The sequence below is a fragment of the Mesitornis unicolor genome, unplaced genomic scaffold (assembly GCF_000695765.1).
Source record: "Mesitornis unicolor isolate BGI_N332 unplaced genomic scaffold, ASM69576v1 scaffold7668, whole genome shotgun sequence".
Taxonomy (NCBI): Eukaryota; Metazoa; Chordata; class Aves; order Mesitornithiformes; family Mesitornithidae; genus Mesitornis; species Mesitornis unicolor.
In genome coordinates, this window is record NW_010203789.1 from 6691 (window position 1) to 29491 (window position 22801).

The 22801-nt window shown below is 43.3% G+C and overlaps 1 protein-coding gene across 1 annotated transcript in view; it reads right to left on the reverse strand.

Moving 5' to 3' along the window:
• The window catches only part of TUBGCP2 (tubulin, gamma complex associated protein 2), a gene marked incomplete at both ends in the record, with an annotated part of 23087 nt that extends 1098 nt beyond the window's left edge, over positions 1-21989 (reverse strand). Inside the window, 14 exon segments of the mRNA XM_010190845.1 lie at positions 1-73; positions 644-787; positions 4732-4852; positions 6251-6379; positions 8010-8182; positions 9919-10099; positions 13109-13289; positions 13893-14038; positions 15041-15230; positions 16948-17147; positions 17883-18090; positions 18528-18687; positions 21362-21538; positions 21861-21989. The exon segment at positions 1-73 is cut by the window's left edge and continues 17 nt beyond it. Of these exon segments, the coding sequence (XP_010189147.1) occupies positions 1-73; positions 644-787; positions 4732-4852; positions 6251-6379; positions 8010-8182; positions 9919-10099; positions 13109-13289; positions 13893-14038; positions 15041-15230; positions 16948-17147; positions 17883-18090; positions 18528-18687; positions 21362-21538; positions 21861-21989 (2212 nt within the window).
• Positions 21990-22801: the final 812 nt, after the last annotated feature.

Genomic DNA, 22801 nt, shown 5'->3' on the forward strand with positions numbered 1-22801 from the left:
GGCCCAGCATCGTGCCATGCTCTAAGGTGAGCCGCTCCATCTCATTATCCAGCTTCATGCTCTGGGTGAACCTCTTGGAAGGGCAGAGGGTTGAGGAAATGGTTAAATCCCATTTTTCCCATTATAGCAAAGCATGAGGCTGACTCAGTACTGCAGCTAGCTAACTCCCATGAAAACTAACTCTGAGATCAAATTTACAATGTTAATATACCAAGCTCTTTAAATCCCAAGGAAAGTGTCCTTTTCTTAAAGCTATGGGCTCCCTGAGATGCTGTCTAGACTGATCTCCATGGGTTCAATCACCAGTCCTCACCTGATTCTCAAGAGTCTGACCCTTAGTTAGAGCTAAAAACTACAGAGCCCTACAACTTACAACTCAAATTCTGCTGCAGGACTGGCTGAAGAGAGGTAATTCAGCTCCTATGGACCTGATCCCAACACTGGAAAAGAATAGCATAGAGAATTTTGTGGAGCGAAAAGCCACATAAACCGTTTGGGAGCAGCCAGGCTACAAAGTCTGTTGGCAGGAGGAGCAGAGGCCTCAAGGACAAAAGGGGTCGAGCTGAAAAAAGGGACTGTCACAGCTGGCTGGCACCCAAAGCAGCTGGCAGTGGCATGGCCCATACAGGGAGGCTGCAAATACCTGCATGCAGTTTGTGAACATGACGCAGACAGACATCAGCTTGGAGAAGATCTTCAGCAGCTCTGGGTTGGTTAGCATGCAGTCCTTCAAGCAGTTATCCAGGAAGCTTGTGTGGTGGCTCAGGACATCGTCAATGTTAGATGCCTGTGACAGGATAGCACAACAATGAAAAAACAAAGCTAGGCTGCACCAGACCAAAGCTCTAACTCAGCATCCTGCCTCTGATGGTGACCTCTCAGACAAGCTCTAGGCCACGCTGAGATAATTCTCGTGTACCTTCCAGCCTTGAGACGGAGACTGTATTTGCATTACTGCCTTTAACAGCCATTCACAGGCTTTTTACCTTTGATTTGTCACATCACCTTCCCAAACAAATTATGCTTTTTTAATAGTCCAAATCCTTCATTGGAAAGGAGGCTCATGATGGAGTTATCTGCGTTATGAACATGCATTTCCTGTGCTTTTAAATCTACTTGTCATGCCCACTCCCACCTTCACAGTCTCAGTAAAGTCAGCTACAGTAAGTGGAAAAGAGACAAATAAATCAAAGAACCTTAAATGTCAGTAAGTTTATGAGGCTTAAAGCATACAGATTATTCAGAAACGCATTTTAGGAGCGCAATAAGGAACTGGGACATGCAGTGTTGCAAGAACTGTGTAAGATTTTTGTCCAGCCCTGCTGCTTCAACAGGCTGTTTCAGTCTCAAGTTTTAAATGACAGATTAAAAACCCTCTCTTATTCTGTACAATTATGGGATGTGCTGAAGCTGAGAACACAAGTCGAGCTTAGGAAAGAACCACAGGTCCGAAATTTCTAAGGTATCCACAGTGCTTCATCATGATCAATGCCAAAAAACCTCCATAAACAACTAGTACAGAACAGAGATAAATGCCGCTCTCTAAGGCAATGAAGATGCAAGTTGTGTTGATGAAAACAATGATGTTGTGAAGATGAAGACACTGTTATATTTTCAGGAAGAAAGCACCTTAACTTCAAGTGGAAATGCACAAGAGAGAAGTCTGAGAAGTAAAAAAGCAGCATAAGGCTCTACATGAGACCAGTGAGAATCATCCTTTTTCCTCCTAAAATGCACATAAAAGGAAAAAACTACCCAAGCCTGTAGGCTATGGAGGTTAACGAGCCAGTTCTGCATCCTCTGTTTGGAAATAAATGATGCTTTTATTTAAATCAAGGAAGATTTTACTCAGTAGCTGGGGATATGTCATCCCTGGTGAGCAGCTCCTTTAAAGGACTTTTAAAAGGAAAAATTCCGTCCACTTGGGCTATCAAAAAAAGGTTTGGTCTACAGACGTTTCTTGGGAATGGGCTCATCTGAGACACAGTATAAATTGGCAAATTCCTTTTTGGAACTGAAATAAAAACACTTCGACACTGTGATGTGTCTGAAGGAGCAGAGAAACTCAATGGCTGAGCGCCAAAGCAGAGAGGGATCTTCAGAAGAAAGTGTTTGCAAAAACTCTGAAGTCAAGAGATTGGCTCTTCTGAACAGGGGATGCTGTCAATACAGACTGCGTGCTTACCGCATCTAACAGTCCCTTCTAGGACATCTGGAATCAACAGAGACTGAGAGGAAAAGCTCCTTGAAATCGGTGTGGAAGAACCCCAGACAGGATAACTTGTTCACGTGGCTCCAAGTAAAGTAAACTGAATACAATATCTTGCAAACCTAAACTTAAAACAAAATTAAGAAGCAAGTACGCTTCTCTCAGATCATCCAGGAGCTTGACACATAACCTCTTCTTGTTCAGAAGTCCTCACCAAGAATATGCAGAGATGCTGACAATCCTAAACCTGATGTCTCCTGTGAATTCTCCAGGAAAAAGGAAGACAGGGCATCAAAAAAATGTTGGTTAGCTGGCCCCAGAACAACTCCCCAGTACACAGCAGAAACTAAGACAAGGTCAGTTGATGCTGCAGATTCACAAATCTCATCAGAGAGCTGCCAAGGGAGGTGCTGTGGCTTAGTGCAGATTGCAGACGGAGCGCTGCAGCGTTTCGTACATCAGATACATGTTTTTCATGGTGTAAGAGGAAAAACATGTACAACCCAGAAGTGTCTGATCACAGGATGACTACCAGAGGGAATAATAATAAGGTGATGCACATCTGCCTCCTGTTCCCTCACAGTAGCTGGTGCACTCTAACACCAGCCCCAACACAGCAGCACCACAGTGGGTAACGAAGCTGAAAAGGACCATGCGGAATGCAGTGTGCCTTGGGCCAAGGAAAGTGACTACAGCCATCAGAAAGGAATGGATCCTTGATCATCTGCTCTAACTAAACACAAGTTCACTGCCTAGCACAGCCCTTGCCTGCACCGAGTGCCATACCCCAAGACAACCGTCATACAAAGCTCAGGGATAACGCTTCCTAAGGGCTTTCTCAGGTTGTCTCCTGGCATGAAGGAGATGGCAGCAGGTCAGATTCCCTCGCTTGGAAAAGCCATCCAATATTACCACGCATTGTACCCTTGAACACCTTCTCAGGCCTTCATGACACACCCCAGTCCAGGCAACGCATCTCTGCAGCTTCATCCTAGGAAAACAGCTACAGTACAGCCCTTCCTACACTGCTGCAAACGCCTGAAACTGGAAGAACACAAAATTATTAGGTCCTGTTAGGACCACACAGGACCCAGTGGAGACGTTTGCTGTGTAATGTGGAGCAGACAGCCTATGTCTCTGCCCTTGCTTTAGGCAGCAGGACAGAAGTAACCTAAGATGCCATCTCTGCTCTCTTTTTCCTCCCACAAAGACTTGTTTGTATGGCAGAAACTAGCAGAAACCAGGCAGGTCCACTGGTGCTGAGAAGTGAGGCAACCAGTGCTCTGACTCCCAGCACATGCTCCTAGGGAACAACAAAGCTATGAGCTGGGCCCAGGCTGATGGCTAGGGAGACAACGTGTATTTGCAGCATTGCTGTGGTTTTCACTAGATCCACCAGTGCTCAGGCATCATCCTTCGCTTGCTTGCTTAACTTCCACAGTTACTCTGTATGCCCTGAAAGTTTTTCTTTATCACAGTCAGGCAAAAAAAAGGAGAGAGAGAAGGGTTTGCTCTAGACAGACTGAGAATAGCTCTTCATCTGTTGGTGACAGATTTTTCTCTTTGTTGTTGAGAATGGAAACAACAAATCTGATGTGAATGAAACCAGACAGGAGAAGACCTTTACTGGCTTCTTGAACAGCCCGTTCTGAAAAATAAGCTCCCAATGATTTCTCATTCTTGGCTTGAAACAGACAGGTGGGACATTAGCTGAGAATGTGTTACTCACATGCCCATCAGGAGACAAAAAATGATTCTTGCAGTTTTTGCTAGGGCAAGGAGTTAACTTCTGGAGAAGACATTGACTTGGATTAGTGAACCAGAAACATCCCGTAACACACCTGGAAAATCCCACAGCTCAGAACACTTTATCTCCATGAAAGGAACCAAAATGATGCCAGGCATGCTTTGCCCAGATACCCCTGTGTCAGGCCTAAAACAACAGTGGGAAGTGAGCTTAGCTTCTCCCAGATACCACCAGAATGGAAAAGTTCTCCATCTTTGCCCACCTGCAGTGGGAATATACCCATGGAACAGCCACCTGAATAAGGAAGGTCCTGTTCTACAACAGATAGTCCTAACATGCCAGTCCTGGGTAACGTAATGGAAGAGAAGGCACAGACTTGGCTTTGAAGAGCACTGTAAGACAGCCAAGGAATCAACAGAAGATGTCTGGACTGGTTTATGATTTTTGGAAGCTACATCCTTCTTCCTTTTTCATAGTTTCCTTTCTTCTGTGTATGGAGATGGTCAGCAGAACACCACCTTTACCTAACAGGGTGCAGCATGAGCTGGGCACAGACAGGAGGATGCAGCAGAGGACATATGACCAACAAAGCAGAAAGGTGATGCAGAACAGCAGCACTCTTTGCAGTGTGATAAGAACAACAGTTCCCAATTAAGTGCCTCCAACAAAACATTTAACAGGCACCTGCAGTAACTGAAATTAGGCATTTTTTCCACATATTAAATTTGTTAAATTAAGACTTCTGTTCCACCTTCTCTCAAGCAGACACACTCACCAATTTAAGGTTCTTCTCAAGAATGTGCCATGTTGGCTCCATCACTTCAAACATCATGTAATACTGGATATTTTGTACAAAATTCAGCATCCGCTGCCGCAGTGTGAAAGCACCAGCAAACCTAGGGGAGAAATGACACCCACACAGCTTAGAGCTAGCAAATGCCATGGAGAACTATCACCAGGCTTGCACAGTCAAGTAGAGCTAAATATTTCTGTCCTAGTAAATTCACTGCTGCAGTGTGAGAGGGATTATAAAGTTAATGCAAACCATCTCCGATTAATTTCCACATATTCAAACGGCTTTCCCTCGATTACTAGAGCCAGAGTTTTGAACCTGTTGTAGACTGGACAATTACTTTGAATATTTGCTTATATTCAACTAAAATTTTAATATTAAATATCAAAGCAATTTTACTAGTGTAACTATAAAGTGGGACATGCATTCGTCAGCAGGGCAAAATTTAACAAGAGAATTGGTTCACATTTCTTTCCGGTCTTACTTGTTAAATGAACACTTTATTTCTTGCATTAGTATGTTCATGGGATCCAAATATTTAATCAAATCATCTGCTACCTGAGGTATTTAATGTAATTTCACCTTAAAAATCAAATGGCGGGATGATATTGAAGTTCTTTCACTGTTAATCTATTTTCAGGCTCTGCAAGAACTTACTTCAGCAAACTGGGACAGGTCACCAGAGAGGTGGGAGATTCCCCCTCCAGGGGTTTTCAACCACAGTTGCCCTGTCCCCTGCTGAGCACAGTCACCCTGTGAGCCGGAGGTTGGACTGGGGCCCCTCACAGGTCTCTTCCACCAACAACTCCCCGATCCCAGGAGAACCAGAGCTACGGTTGGCTGAGGTCAGTGCCAAGGCAGCCGAGGTTACCTTGGGACAAGAAAGAGCCACTGGGAAGAAGGAAGGTGCTGCCACGCAGTGCTGGGGTCTGCCTTGCTCTCCAAACAGGCACCTCCAGCACCTGTAGTGCAGATCTGAAGATGAACACCTACCCTCACAGATGGAATAGGATAGCATCATTTCTTGGGAAAACGCTCACCAATTTTACCTCATCCGAGTTGTATCACAGCAAAACCCTAAACATTAGCTAAGCTGTGTGAAGGTCACGAGTCCTCACTAATGGTCTGACCAGAAGAGAAGGATGTTGCTTTTAAACGGGGGTCCTTACTAACCTTGCTGATGCTAAAGTAGTGACCAAGAGTGTATATGCACAGATGTCCTCTGCTGTAGCTGTTCAGTGTATAACAAGCTAACCCTAAAGACCACATTTTCCTTTTCAAAACTTCATGCCAACAAAGAGGACTGAGCTGAGCAGCACAAAGATTACTGAGCAGACACTTTCTACTGAAGCCTGAACAGTTTTATCTTGAACTCTCTCAGCCTGTAAGACACTTGTAAGGATCTTTTTCACATCAAAATGATCTGATCCATGTCATGGTATAAATAGCAAGAAGGAAAGCAAAAAATTCACATCTGAGCCAGCAGACAAAAAGGCCATACCACTTAGCTGAATGCAGGGAGAATTGCTTGGCTGTCTTATTGCTGATCCAAACGTTGCACAACTGTCTTTCCACATGTTTGCAATAGAACATGTGTCTGAAAAGCATCTGGTATCTTGTCAGTGCTTTCCTGGAAAGAAAGGAGAAAGCCATGCAGATTAAGCCCTGTTCTGATTGACAGACTAAGCTGTGAAGGCTGAGGCTGCTCAAAGGCAAAGAGACTTTACACAATATGTTCCTTACGCCTTCAGATGCACACAGATCCGTACTGAAACAATTTGAACCAAATTTAAAAAAAAATCACATTTGTAACCAGCCCAAAGAATTTCTCTCCAAGGAGCCCTTCCTCCGTATTTCCGGCCTGCGGGTACATCGCCAGCCTCCTCCTTCAGCTCCCTCGAGCCACCTGCAGAAAGGTCACCTCACAGAGATGCTGGGATGGAGGACTGGAAGCCTGTGGTCATGTACCCACCGCACAAAGACTGCTATGATCATCAAACCAATTCACTAGGATTCTCCAAAAAGATGAAGAACAAGCTGTAACCAAGCTACAGGCAGCATTACTCCGCCAGTGATGCACTGTCAGAAGCAGATGGGGATGCTTATTTATAGCTTCAGGGACTGGATTCAGGTCTGCATTCAGACACTTCAGTGTAGGTGTCTACAGAGCTCCAGTCGATACAGTTCGTGAAACCTTACCAAATAGTATTTTCACTTCCATAGCTTCCATCAGAGCTAACATACTCAGTTTGAAAGAGACATAATTTCAAAAGCATCGCATCATCAGAAAAGTCCCACTGGGTCAACTGATTTTTTTTAAAGGGGAAATTAAGGGACAAACTAATTGTTGCCATTTAACAATTCAACATTTGTCACCCTGTTCATGTAACACTGCTTGTCCCATTTTACTGGCTCACAGCAGCAGGTCTGCCAGTGTCTCCAGACAGAAACAGGGGGCACATACCTGCAGAAAAAGGAAGCATTCAGTCCCTCACAACTCAACTAAATGCAAAACAGCGTGCTAAAGCAATTCTAGCTACAGCCTGTATCCTTCTAGACTGCAGCCAGGGATACCAGAAAGTGCATTTTTTTCTGCTCTCCATATTTTGAGAAAAGCTTGATTCTTGCATGGAAACTCTTCTGTGAGAATTCATATTCTCAGTTGAGATACTTCAGAAATCCATGGACAAAGGAAAACTGGGTGACCAGTCGCAAGTAAAACCAGGGACCAGGCTGAGAAAGCATCCTTTGATCTATGTCTTCCCACCATTTAAAATGAAAGCTTGACTTTCCAAGCATGCTTTAGACACAGTCTAGTAGAGCTCTACTGAAGAGACAATCCACATTCCACAGCCTACAAGTAGAGCAAGCAGGGCTCAACAATCCCAAAGCATTCCCTACCAGTCAGCAACTTAGGGAATCATACAATCATTTGGTTGGAAAAGACCTTTAAGACCAAAGCCCAACCATAACCTGTCCACCAGTAAACCATTTCTCTAAGCACCTCATCTACCTGTCTTTTAAACACCTCCGGGGATGGTGACTCCACCACTTCCTTGCCAGTCCATTCCAACGCCTGATAACCCTTTCAGTGAAGAAATTTATTTCTATTATCTAATTTAAACCTCTAAACTAAACCAATCCAAACCATCTGAACTTATACCATCACTTTAAAGATACAGGCTGTCCAGGATTTTGCTGTGCTTCAACTCCATGGAAAAGCTTCTGCCCTTTTTTCCTTCAGTGGATTGATACTTTACCTGTTTATAATAAGTGACAGAGGCCACTTAACAATGTAGTCAAAGGAAAACGCTTCCAGACCGCTGAGAGAGAGCTCTGTGGGATCTGCACTGATAATGGCCTTCTCCTGTTTTGTTTCTATGGCCAAGACTCTCAAGAGCTGTGTAATGAGGTCATGGGGCATCAGGTCAATCTGTAAAGGAAGAGCAGGAAAAAAATGAAGCCACAGGATACTCACAACTACTGTGTAGCAACAGATGTGTGGGAAAAGTGCAAATTATCAGAGTTGCCCTCAAGTCATCAGATCAACCTAGGAAACAATAGTGAATGGTATGATCTGGACAGTGCAGCAGCAGACACCACAGCGGTGTCACTGTGGTGCTTAACAATCAGCGTAAAACATAGAATCATTTGGTTGGAAAAGACGTCTAAGATCATTGAGTCCAACTATAACCTGTCCACCAATAAACCATGTCTCTAAGCACTTCATCTACCCATCTTTTAAATACCTCCAGGGATGGTGACTCCACCATTTCCTTGGGCAGCCTGTTCCAGTGCCTGATAACCCTTTCGGTGAGGAATTTTTTCCTGATATCCAATCTAAACCTCCCCTGGCACAACTTGATACCATTTCCTCTCATCCTCTCACTTGTTACTTGGGAGAAGAGGCCAACCCCATCTCATTACAACCTTTTTTCAGTGAGCTGAAGAAGGTGGTCTCCCCTCAATCTCCTCTTTTCCAAACTGAAGAACCCCAGCTCCCTCAGCTGCTCCTCATAATTCTTGTGCTCCAGACCCCTCACCAGCTTTGTTGCCCTTCTCTGGACACCCTCCAGAGCCTCAATGTCCTTTTTGTAGTGAGGGGCCCAAAACTGAACACAATATTTGAGGTGCAGCCTCACCAGTGCCCAGTACAGGGGAAGGATCACTTCCCTGCTCCTGCTGGTTACACTATTTCTGATACAGGCCAGGATGCCATTGGCCTCCTTGGCCACCTGGGCACACTGCTGGCTCACGTTCAGTCAACTGTAGACCAGTACCCCCAGATCCCGCTGTGCCAAGCAGCATACTTACAGAATCATAGAATCACAGAATGGCTTAGGCTGGAAGGGATCTTAAAGCTCATCCAGCCCAACCCCCCTGCCATGGGCAGGGACATCTCTCACCAAACCAACCTGGCCTTGAACACTTCCAGGGAGGGGGCATCCACAACTTCCCTGGGCAATCTGTGCCAGTGTCTCACCACCCTCACAGTAAAGAATTTCTTCCTAATATCTAGTCTAAATCTGCTGTCTTCCAGTTTAAAGCCATTACACCTCTCAGCCTATTGCTACCTGCCCTTGTAAAAGTCCCTCTTCAGCTTTCCTGTAGGCCCCTTTCAGGTACAGGAAGGCTGCTGTAAGGTCTCCCCAGAGCCTTCTCTTCCCCAGGCTGAATAGCCCCAATTCTCTCAGTCTACCAGAACTCCAGTGATCCGTCTCCCTTGCCCTTGGCCTCTGTAAGGTCTACTCAGATCTCACATTCCCCAGGCACAGCCTCTGTGTGGCTTCACATCTGGAAAATATGCAATCACTCATAGGCAGGACTTCTAATCAGGGATTTTCTTGTACTCCAGAGTGAACACTCAAGCTAAGAATAAGCACGAGACACACGCTACTGCTTCCACCCCATTCTGAGACCACCCAAAAGCAACTTTTCCATGTTCAGATGCCAGCAAAAAACCGCAGTCCCTTGCCCAGGGTGGGTGCTTTCGGTTGCTAATCTGGATGAAAGAGGACTTAACCCAGAGAAGGTCCACAGAAGGACTGCCACCAACTCTCTTTTCCTTCACTGTACATTCAACAGGTTCTTACAGGCACACGGATCTTCCCAAATCATGGCAGGCCTTCTGCTCAAGTTCAATTATCTTCTACTTACTTACATTCTTACCTTTAAATCATCCTTGAAAGGATCTGTGTTGGCTGTGCTCATTCGCAGGGCCAATTCAAGCAGAGCCTCTAGCCTCGTAGTCACGATGTCGTCTACAGGCTTCTTAAGTTCCTCTTCTGTAAGATCCATGAAGTGAACAAAAAAGTCCCCTTGATCCATCAGGAAATAGTGTTTTATAGATCTGCTCAAGAAAATGGAGGGACAATTGATTATATTTTTTAAAGCCCAAGTTTAAACCACTTTAAACCTACAGGAACAAAAGCAATTAATTCAGCCAGCCTGCTGGGTTTGATCACAAAATGTTCCTCTTCGTAGAGAACACACAGCCATAAGTAACCAACTTGGAGACAAATCTTTTATGCATGTCCTCTCCTCCCTACCACCTCAGTCAGGATGTTTTTGTGCAGTCAGATCAGGGCTGCTGCTGTTCTTTTTTCCATTGAAAAATGCACCTTAAGAATAAAAAAAGTTCGCACTACAATGCTGGGCAAAGTCTCATACTGCTATCCTGAACAACACCCCAGCCTCCACAGCATGAAGAGCCATCCAAGAGGCAGTTGCCAATTCAGAACAGAATCTTGGACTCCTTTGAATGAATAAGTATCTGTGCTGAATTTTTACGTACTCCAGATACCTGCATTGACTTCTGCTATAAGGGAAAGTTGACTTCAGTGGGCCAGGAGCTCAAAAATAGGAGAGTTTTAGGATTAAGTTAGAGCTTGGTCAAATATCACACCTGATAACTGCAGTTTTCAGAGCACAAATACAAGCACAGCCTTAACACAATGTGGTTGCAGACTCCTGATCACTCTCAATTTGGGATGATGCTCAGCACCTCTGGTTCCTGGGCTATCATTACTTTCCTGGACCACAAAAACTCCCTGACCTAGTGTTGGCAACAATGCCACCTCAAGCAGGAGTTTTGGTCCCTTCCAACCAACACTCCTGGGATGGTGGAGAGAGTCAGTACTCCCACTTAAATAACTAGAGACCTGCTGGGGTTGTTGGTCCCTTCCAACCAACATTCCTGGCATGGTGGAGAGAGTCAGTACTCCCACTTAAATGAGAAGTGCTTATCTGTCAACAGGTTGCTAGGATTTGATCACAACCATCCCACTTCAGCCCTCAAAGCACACACATCCATTGGAAGCTCAGTAGCTTCCTTCTCAATCAGCTGCCCCTGTGCTTGCACCCCAGCAGATCACCCTTACACAGGGCTGCTGCAGAATGATCTAGCAAAGAGCCTGTTTAGAAGATGAGGAGGTCATAGAGATCAACTGCAGCTGGAGAGGCTGAGCAACACTTTAATCTGAAACTACATTGTGATAGACGAGCCCAACAGAGGACAGAGCTTTGGAAAACAGTGTCTTTTGAACAGTCCTATTAAGCAAAGAAGGCTTGGAAAGATGACAGTCATCAAGCTAGGAAGAAACTGCTTAACAGCTGACAGATTTCAAACAACCTATCATGAAACAAGGTGTGTTCTCTGGTGGTTTTCACAGGGCAGGAAGGCAAATATCAGTTTCAAAGGTGTGAACCATAGATCTTCAGGTCTTCCCACAACCTCTCTCAGCTGGAGCTGTTGTAGTCACGAGAAAATTCTGGCTCATTAAAGTAGGTATTTGTTTCAGCTTTAGCAATAAAAGAACACTTTGACCGATCAAGGTAGTTAAAGAAGGTTGATGATAAAGTAGTTAGAAGAGGTATTTGTTTCAACTTTAAAGTTAAGAAAAAGACTGCAAGATATATTTGTATAAGTATTTAGAGAAGGCACGTACCACGCTCAAGAGAAGAATTAGACAATAGCATGAGGGATAATAGCTGTGGTCAGACCACCGTAAGAATAGGCCATAACTTTTCTTTTTTTCTATGTCAAAATCATATAGGGTTAATTCAATGTCTTATGTGGGCGTGATAGTGGGGAACCAATCAAGGTGAAGGGCAGAGTAAAAGGTGACTATCTTATGCATGCTTATGATTTTGCTTTGTTAAAAATGTATAAATAGGCTGTGAAAATGTATGGGCGCTGGAGCACAATTAGAGGAGCTTCCCTCTGTTGTCTCCCCAGCGCTGCAATAAAGAAGTGCCTGCTTATCTGCAACTGTGTAGATAAGTTTTATTGTTGTGATTGCGACCCCATCAACAGAGTCATAGTGTTCACAGGTGTGGAGCAGACACCTTTGTTGTGGCTACAACTTTTTCAAACCTAGCAAAAAGCAGTCTCAAAACAATCCCACCTGGCCTGAGGCACATTCACTTCAGTTGCCATTACTGCTCCAGCTTACATCTCCAATCAGCATCTTCTTATGCAAGCCACTTCACAGGTTTGTCCCATGAAGCTCAGACCACTTTCTTCCACTGTGTCACTGGTTTGAAGGTACCAAGTCTCAGCTCAATTACAAACTGTCTTACAACCAGCTATCAACTGCAATTTCCTACCTCTTTGTTACTGTCTTGGTCTTCTGGACAGTTAAGATTCCTGTTTTTACTGTTTTCTGAAGATAGTAATAGACAAAAAGCTTGATTCACGCAAGAAAACTGAAGTTTGCATGCCAGAATGCACTTGCATTTCCTATTGACTGAGTATGTTAGAAGAATCAAAACAGAGATTGTTAGAGTGAACTTTTAAAAAAGGACAATGTTAAAAAAAACCCTGTACTGGAACTTAGGGCTAACACACTTACTCTATTCCAACTACCTATGTTTGCATGAACAGTAACCATGGCATATATTTGGTGACACGCTTAATATCAAACTATTTCTTATTAACATTAAACTCTTCTTGATCATACCAGATGATATTAGGAAACTCCTTTCCTGGGTGAGAAAGACATGCAGCTGTGGGGCAAGTAATGAGAGAGGTGGGGGATGTCCATACCAGAGGGCAGGTTTTGGGACTGGGCTAAACAAAGCCATGACTGCCCTAACCTAGTTTTGGCAACAGCCTTCCAAAGAAGTTGGACTAGACACCCCCAGACATCTTTCACACCCAACATTTCTATGGTTTTTACGCTTTTCTTTTTTTTTTCTTTAGGAAAAACCACACATTTTATTTTTTTCAGGTTAACCCTTCCAATGGAAATAGAGAGAATACACTAATATATCCCAAGAAAAGAGGGCTAACTTCAAAAAATTATGGTGACTATCAGAGTTAATCTATTTAATGTGCATTTAGTAAAATAAATCAAACCTCAGGTGAGCCACCAGCTCTTTCTCCTCCATAAGGAAATCCAGAAGAACTTTGCTAGCATAGTTATATGCTTTTTCTATTTGTTCCACATATGCTCGCTCTTTTAAAGTGTAGATGACCTCTTTAGCCACAGGGCAGGTAACATCACGTCCACATTCTCGCACAACATTTAAGTATTTCCCTAGAAGCAAAAAAAAAAAGAATGACCCATACTCATACCTAGTGAACATCCGCCAGGGAAACTTTCAGACCACTACCTTCAAGGGGAAGATAGGCTGTGAAATCTTTACCCTAAATTCTACTGAAAGCTGGAAAGGATTTAGACACCTTTCAAAAGATAAGACAGGATTTTAAATTAGGCACCTAGTATCACATTTAAGGAGAGATTTAGAAATGGCTTTGTTGGAGGTTTTGGAGGGTTTTGTGCTTATGGAAGAGAACAATGGCAGCCATTAGGTTGTGTAATTCATTTAAACACCCAAATCAAAACTAGGCATGTTCAAACCTCAGCTGTCTAGCTCCATCTAGCTGGCTGCTAGAAAACTGTACCCATGAAAGAGAGCAGTAAGACAGAGAGCTCCCCTTGCCACTGGACTCCTTTCCACGTGTTGTTTTATTTCTAGGATTTCGGGTTCTTTTAAAATCTGATTCTTCTATTCCTCTGAGTTCAGCGGGACAACTCCACAAACTGGCAAAGCATGATGATGTTTACTTTATCTTTACACAAAGAATGACAATGCTTGTCTCAAGATTCCTCTGACATCAGAAGCATATCTTTACCTACCTGTGCTTAGTATTTTGTCAGCCATTTTCTGCAAGAACGAGGGAATCTGTTGCTGAACAACAGTGTATCTTTGATCCCAATACTTGTCATTATAGTCCTCCTGGATCTTCTCCTTCTGCAGCTCATGCTCCTCCACCATGAACTCACTGAACAGTTAAAGCAGATGTTTAGAAGCAGGAAGTGGTACAATGAAGATTACTTTTTTTGACCTGTAAACTGGTAATACGATCTATCAAAAATAAAGTATCATGAAAATACATTCCAATCAAAAACTGAAATTACTCTGTGTTTGTAGTAAAAGGAGCAGCATTACGCAGTGTTTCTGCTAATCTGCAGTCAATTGTGACAGAAACATAATTTTCTAGGGCTCACAAACCAAGTCTAAACATTATTTGGTTGTCAGTGCAGAGGTGAGGAAGCTGGCCTTTGTCTGCCTTCTCACCATCAGGAAGGCATTTATTTAAGCTATTTTAACTTGAGTTTTGCCCCCCTTAGGATTCTGAAAATGTGGGAAGCGGAAACACTGCAAAAACTATTAAACACAGCCAAATGCTTCAAATTATTCTACAAAAGCCAAGAAATTTTAGAGTTTAGCTTATGATAGGTTAGCTCATATCTGATGAGCATATTAGTGGATTACACTTAACACAGATTTATTGAGTTATCACACTCATGTCCCAAGAGAAGAGGGCTCATCCCTGTCATAAAGAGGAAGAGGATGGGAGAGGAGAACACTTAGAGGGGGACAGGCATGGTAAGGTATAATTGGAGTGGACTGCATATTTGAATGGTTGTGCTGGTGACTTTTGCATAGAATTTCCTTGCATTTGAAAAAAATAAAGCAAGTCTCGGACTGTATAACCACTGAATCAAATAAGAAATGTAGTTAAAACACTCCAGCAGCTCCCCTTCCTTGCAATGCTGCCTTGTCTACCTACTGCTCTCAGGTCCAGGCCCCTAGGCTATGCAGACTCTACAGAACAGAAGGATGAGTGCACTGATAAAGTAGAAACCAAAGACCCGAAGAGTATTTCTTAACTTTAATATTTCATTTTCATTCCTTAATTGTTCAAAAAAGTAGAAGCCAAAGACCTGAAGAGTATTTCTTAATTTTAATATTTCATTTTCATTCCTTAATTGTTCTTTACCTGTATGGATCATTAATGATGCCTCGATAGATCCACTTTTCCAGAATTTCAAAATATGGCACGCTGGCTGCCTTGGTTAAATACAGGCACAGCTCCTGGGCCTGGCTGTCCCCCGTGTAATTGAAAGTCTTGTCATGGAGTAAGCTCAGGGTTGATCCTCCCATACACTCACCTTTATCCACAGAAGTAGCTAAAATTTAAAAAATACAGATATAAGACACAAAGCTGATACAGATTAATTGCAAAAGCTATGCTGTTAAATGTAATGAATTTAGTAGTTGATTATAGTTGACCACCCTAAGTCACAGATCTCCATGTCACCTGCAGATCCCCTCCTGATGAAGATCCAAGGCTATTCCACCACACAACCAAAAGCTTACATCCTGAAATGTCCTGAAACAAAAACCCAGATGATCCACAATCTAAAAAATCAACAACCAAACTCAGCTCTCCAGGGAAGTGGAACTGAAGTCAGGTAGACACAAGGTACATGGTGGCTTAAGAGTCCAAAAGCCTCCTACACTGAGGGAACCATGTATAAAGATCCACTTTTCTGGCAATGGAAGAAACACACGCTTCAGTGACTTGCTTGGGAAACCTCTGGTCTCAAAAGCACTTCTGTTCTCAACTGTATCATGAGGTAACCGTGCAGACAGCTCAACCACCAGGATTTAGGTAAGTGGATAGTGAAATTTGTACTTTACCATTGCAAAAGGGATGTAGGGACACAGGAGTACAGCACTGCCATGAGTTTTGGATCAAAGTAAACCTTAATGTACCTGGCTAACTGCTGTATTCCAAAAACCTGAAAATTTCAGGAAACCAAGAGGGATCATCCAATTTCAGATTTTAAATAGGACAGACATTTGTGTTCAGATCAATTCACTGGGCTGAGTAGAGAAAAATGTACAAGTATTCTCATGCCAAAGAGTTGAGCCAAAATTATTGAGGTAGCTGCATATGACAACCTCATGCAACGGCACAGGCTGGGACCAGCTGGCTGAGGAGCACTGCAGAGAACAACCAGATTGTGGGTCAGCAGTCTGTCCTTGCAGCGACGAATGTCAACTGCACCCAGAGCTGTGTTGCCAGCGATTATTCCTCTCTGCCCAGCACCAGTGAGGCCACACCTGGAACACTGAGTTCCGTTTGAGGTCTCCAATATGAATGGCAAAATGAAGAGCCCAGCAGAGGTTAGTAAGATGGTGAGGGGCTTGTGCCCAAGGTGAACAAGGAGAGCCTCAGGGAGCTGGGCTTGTTAGCTGAGAGAAGAGGAGATGAAGCTGGGAGGTGTTGAACATCATTCCTTCACTGTCCAATGGATAGTTCTAGAGGAGACGGTATGAGACTCCTCTTGGAGGAGCAGTGACAAAAGGGCAAAAGTTACAAGAAGGGCAATTCTAATTGGAGATACAAAAAGAAATGTCAACAAAAAGGGTGGTGAAGTCATGGGAAAGAGCCCAGAATGGTGGGAGCTCTCCATCGCTGGGGATTGTCCAGACTTGCCTGGACATAGTCCTGAGCAACTTGCTGTAGCTGTGAGCAAGGGGCTGAAGTAGAAACTTCCAGGGTTTCCTTCTGGTTGAATCAGTTTGTAGTTACAAATCCACACAAAACTGGAGAGCCATTTGGAAAGAAGCTGAGTAGAGACAGCAGTGGTGGAAAGAACTGATACGAAGGGCATGGATTTTGAAGGTAAAATGCATGGATTTGCCTCATGACAGCTCTGAAGGGCAGATTCAGCCCTACAGCCCACTGCTCTCCAAAAGAGCAGTGCTCTGACAAGCACAATTGACCTTGGCTTTCTTCTTTAATATAATGTAAAATTAAGATGACACATAACCTGCCTGTATTGCTACTCTGCACGATTTAGAAGCCACTCTCATAAGTGTATTTTTGAAACTTACCAAGTGAAGCAAGAATCTCCAGGGTCCTCATTGTGGGCTGGATATAAAACCAGAGTTTCTGCAGTGACAGAAGTCCCTGCCTCTGAAGATGTTCCAGCTGGGTAATTAGTATCATGTATTCCTTGATTAGAGTCCGCATAGCAGCAGCCAGAGCATGATTTACCTGTCCATACTCGAAGGAAGACTTCTCCTCTATAAACCTGTAAAAAGCAAAATGGAAACTCTCTCAGGCAAGGCACCTTCTATCATTTTCAGGAATTTTATCTTTGGGAAAAGACCTCAAAATGAAGCAGTGCGCACCCAGACACACAGGGAAAGCACTGTTGCTAGCTTCTGACAGCACACGCCACAGCAGGGATTCATTACTCTGACCAGATTAAGTTGTAAAAGAGATTGGATGAATCACATCCTAAAAATGCTTCTTCCTCTTTGCTGATCTTTTAGGGACTTTGAATCAAATGCAGACATCTACATAACAAACATGTGCTGTTAGTGAGATGTACCTTATACTAAGACCTTTTAACAATTACTTAAGGCAGCTACCAGAAGCTAAGCAGCAGTAAGTTCTCCAGCTCAGAAACACACAACCGTTGTCTCAGTCCTGGATGCCCAGAGGAGAGCAAAAGCAGAAAACATGGAGAAATTCAGAGCAGAGTGGGAAGAGACGAGCAGACATATCCTATTTGTACTTCATATGAATGTACCAAGACCAAGTTTGGACAAAGCAAAGGGCAGGTGAGTGAAAAAGTAAATTAGCAGCACAGAGGAGAAACCTGGCAAAAAGAACCATAGCTAAAACCAATTCAAAGAAACTGTCATTCTTATTTTATATAAATTAAGCTTGGAAGTTAACATCTGCACAATTATGGATTTTCTATTCTACAACCTGACGCTCAAAGGAGAACAACCTCCTTTGACAAAAGTCAGCTTGGTACCTGGTGACAGCAGAGTAACTTGCTGCTACGGGAAGAATCCTGGTCACCAGCTCTTTGATGGACAAGTCCAAGTTTGCATCAACCGAAAATGCTCGGTTCTGCCTGCCTACGAGAGGCTGTGCTGTGATGTATCGTCCATCCACACCAATCAGAACATACAGCAAGTCCTCCACAATCATGGATTCTTGAGAGGCTAATGGCAAAGTACCTGTTTTCAAAGAGAAGACAAAAAAAGAACACAATCAAAACATGCCATAGCACTGCCTGATCCATTAATATAATTTCTATCTAGTACCTGAAGCTTGAAAGGAAGACACACTACCATACAAAGAGAGCAAGGGAAGATCACACAAAGCTGAATCAAGATACAGAGAAATAAAACTGAGTTAAGGTCGACTCCAAAGTCTGAGAAACTCAAAACAGATTAGATGCTGTGGATCAACAGCAGGGCTGGAATTCAGCACAGAGAAAACACCGTGAACAAAATAACTTTGGGCTGTTTTCTTTTTAAAACCCTGTTCTTCATCTGCAGCACGCAAGGAGCCAAGTTTTGCTTCCATCTTGAGTGTCAGGAAATCTGAACTGCACTTCTGAACAAGTACAAAAGCTAAGAAGTTAATGCCATTTTCCCTGCATATCACATACCTATAGGTACTGTTGTGTCAGTGCTTAAACTGGTGCCAATTAAGAAATCACCAATCAGTGCAGGTCTTTCATACACCCAGGATGGAAATACTGGAATGGGCTGACCAGAATTCTTCTTGTTCTGCTTATCTCGGAGCATTTTTCGTGTGAGCTCAAGAGGCTGTTGGAAAAAGAGAGAGAGAAAGGAGAAAAAGACATCTTCAGTAGTCCAAGAAATTTTGTATTTCCAACAGAAACTGACTGTGAACTGGAAACTTGAGAACAGAAAGTAGAATAGCTGATATTTCAGTAGCAAGACGTAGGATTTCATCTCCCAATACTATCTAGTCTATTGGTCTGCAGAGGTGATTTTTTATACAGTTGACCTTCTTTTTATTGGAGACAATTAACACCAAATAACGCCTTCCTGCACCCCTCCCCACCACCCTGGGTGCTAAGGCACACATAGGAGAGCAGGCAGCTTACTAGTTTGCAAAGTGCACCACGTGAAAGGCAGCAAACTCCTCCCAGAAGCAGCAAGCAGCAATGTCTTATTCAAGGGGCACTTGCAGAGAGGCTAACGAACACCTCTGAACTTGGTTTCTGCGCAGCACCCACTGAGTAGCTGTGTACCAAATGCAGTCCAGCTAAGCCACTCATAGACAGCTGGAAAATTATGGAGGTTTTATTCTGAATAGGAGACAGCAAAGAAAGTGAGCCTCTTCAAGACCTGTAAACTTTCCATCCCTGGCTCTGCGCCTCTGACACCAAAATTAATGGAGTGCAAGATTAATTATCAGCTGGAGAGGCCTGCGAGATGTACAACCTATGTGAATATTTGAAGCCCAAAGTGCACAAACCCAGAGGAAATGCCTATGAATGCCATTTCTTAAGCTCCACAGACGTGTATGTGAAGTGGGATGTGTCATTTTACTTTCCTCTCATAGGAGGCCTCAGAGGAGAGAGGAACTTGGGAAGGAAGCAAATGTACATGTGAGCTTTGCATCTTAAAGAATGGTGCTCTTACATGTGAGAGGTAGCTGATGCACGCTGGTCCCAGCCATTTTTCACATTTTCAGAGCTGTCCAGTGAAGTCCTTCAAACAAGCATCAGCTGTGGGACCACCCCTTCAAGCAGCACCGCTTCCGGGCATGTGTGCTGTGGCCTCAATGCTGGTACAATGTCCTTAGGTCAGAGAGCACTCCAAAACACCATCACATTCCTACTTATGCTGTAGATGGGTAATCTGCTAGAAGGACCTCAATTTCCTCTGCTCCCTTAACAGGAACAGGACACTCATAGGAGGGTATGGAGAAGGATGAGATGTCAAGTAAGCCACCAGCGATTCAATGGATGACTAAACTTCACATAAAATTGCATATGTCAGTGTAGGACTTAGTCCTTCACACAGGTAAACAACTTGAACTCCTGCATAAATCTTAAACCCATACAGTGAGAAAACACTCCTATACTGAAGCAGTTTACAGTAGTTTACTTGTCTGTCACAATCTGGACACAGACATTGGCTAAAAGATCAAAACATCATGCACACTTTCTGTATCATCTTGAACTCCAGGTCATTAAAGGAAGACCTGGAATGGAAGATCTCCCTGTAGGACTGCCCCTACACAACATGGCTGTATGAACAAGCTTCTGCTTAGGAGAAGGGAAGCCACCATTACATCTTCCCAAACAGCAGGGAGGAATGAGTTGGAAGAAAAGCTCCACAAACCATGCACTTCACCACCAAAACATCTCCACGAACCATGCATACGTGAGAGAGCAGACTAAGAAAGCATCTAAGTCCAAAAGCTTCTGAGGCATTGCAATGTATGAGAGACAATATGAACTAACTGAGCCAGGTAAGACCTCAACAAGACACGTGGGTAGAAGACAGTACTACAAAACTGAGCTAGTTCAGTGAGATGGGCTATATGAAAGTTACACCTTGGAAATTCAGAGACATGAACTAATTCCTCTCTCCAACTGCCAAAATGAAATCAGATCATAGACTCACCGAATGGTTTGGGTTGGAAGGGACCTTTAAAGCTCATTCAGTCCAACTACACTGCTATGGGCAGAGACATCTTTTACTGGATCAGGTTGCTCAAAGCCACGTTCACCTGACCCTGAACACTGCCAGGGATGGAGCATCCGATCTAAACCTACCCTCTAAACTATCTTCTTTCTGTTTAAAGCTGCTGCCCCTTGTCTTGTCACCATAGGTCCTGGTAAAAAGTCTTACTCTGTCTTTAAGTCCCCTTCACATATAGAAAGGCTGCAGTAAGGTCTCCTTGGAGCCTTCTCTTCTTCAGTCTGAACAACTCCGTATATCTTTTTCTTTCTTTTTGTCTTTGGGATCACTCTGCAGCATTTATTTCAGGAGCTCAAATAGCAAAGTAGAGGGAATGGCTGTGTCCACTGAGGGAGTCATTACGTGAGGTACTGTACCCACATTGTCTGAGAGAGCAGAACTCCTGGCAAGGACAGGGACACACCACAATGGCTGCTGAGCTCCTAAGCAAGCACTGCCACAGGCAGAAAAGGAAATGTCAGCACAGCTTAAAGCGGTTCTTTGAAATGGGAAAATGAAATTACATGAACCTCTGCCAGTTAGAACTGCCACGGCCTAAACTTGACTTACCTTAACTGACTTAAGTAGAAAAAGGCCACTTTTCTCAAGAACAGCACAAAGATTTAACATAATCTGACTAATACATTTCGAGAGATAATTTAGACTATTTGCCCAGATAGGAACATTTATAGTTCCACTAGATGATAAAAGCTAAGAGCACAACTATACACATGAGCAGAAGGGAAAGATTTTGTGCCCAAAGCTTGGGAAGAGACAGTACCTGCTGTGCGCTGGAGTTGGCCGTGACGCTGCCCAGCTGCTTGCGTAGCTCCTCCAGCTCCTGCAGAGAGATCTTGGAAGTGGACGAGGGAATGGAAAAGTTTGCACTGACATTGGTTGCTGCATTTGCTGCAAGCTCTGCCCTTTCTTTAGCATTTTGTTGCAAATACTGGAGCGTCTGTACATGCACAGAAAAGAACAGATTTTATGAGCGCTGGTCAGCACACACTAAAGCAAAAACATATGACCATAAGATGATTGTGCTGAATCAGACCACAGGCTTTTCTCTCCCAGTTTCCCAAGTCTTAGTGGTTTATATTAAAAGGAGTGTAATTCTCAGTTGCTCTTTAATAATTAAGTAAATGCTAGAACTGGTTATCTGTTGATTTCAATGCATTTCACTGAGCATTATCATCAGAAAGCATGCTGTACTTAAAATCATTGCATTGTAGCTACCGCTGAATACTTGTAAGGTATCCAGTTCTAAAGGAGAAACAAACCTCTTTGTCTTCTGTGAGTTTTGACAGCAGATAAACTAAAGAATCCAGATGTCTTGTATTTTTAGACTTCAGCTCATCATACTTCTTTAAAAAATCTTCAGGAGTTCGAGAGAACTCTGCTATTTTTACCTGTAAAACACCACAATGATATGAAATGTTTAATGTTTATTATTACAGCTTTCAAAGGAGGAGCATTGTGCAAGGATGGAGACAAGGTGCAGGCTGCTGCCAGAGTGCTTCAGGGAATGGATTTTGGACTGAATGCTGCAGCATTGGTCTCCTACTAATAATTCTGCTGGAGGAGAGTGGGGGATGAGCAAGGGGTGCTGGAGACTGCAGGTCTCCAGCTGTGCCTCCTACTTACATCCTTCTACAAGTCTATGAGCTGTAGCTGTCAGTGTAAATTATGTGTAAGACTGGAATTAGAGAAAACGTGCAGTTCAGGCTACAAAGATCTGAACTTTGGGACAGAGTTAGCAATTTTCTAGCACTTTTAGCTTGACTGATGGATTGCTTTTAAAAATGACAATAAAAAGCAGTGTTATGGCCACACAAGTATGCCTGGTCATGAGAGTGTCAGGCTTTAATCCCTGATACCTGGAAGATATTCAGAAAAAAAGTCAGGTATTGTTCATGTAATTGTGTTTCATACAGTGACTATTTTTCATTTGTTTTATTCCTCCAGAGGACAACCTCTAATTAAAATTTGAAACAAGCACCACAGGCACAAAATAAGCTCCTTCTTTAAACTCCATCCCTCAGTTTTAACAATCCTCGTGTTCTTTCACCAGACTCTCCAAGATGCAAGGATTTTACCTTTTTCCTCATGTAACCTTTCTATTTTACACCCAAAATTGAGATTCCAGATCAGATTACTCTCCTTATTTACCAAGGCCATCATTTTCATCATTACAACCCCAGGTTCCAGTATAAATTGGGGA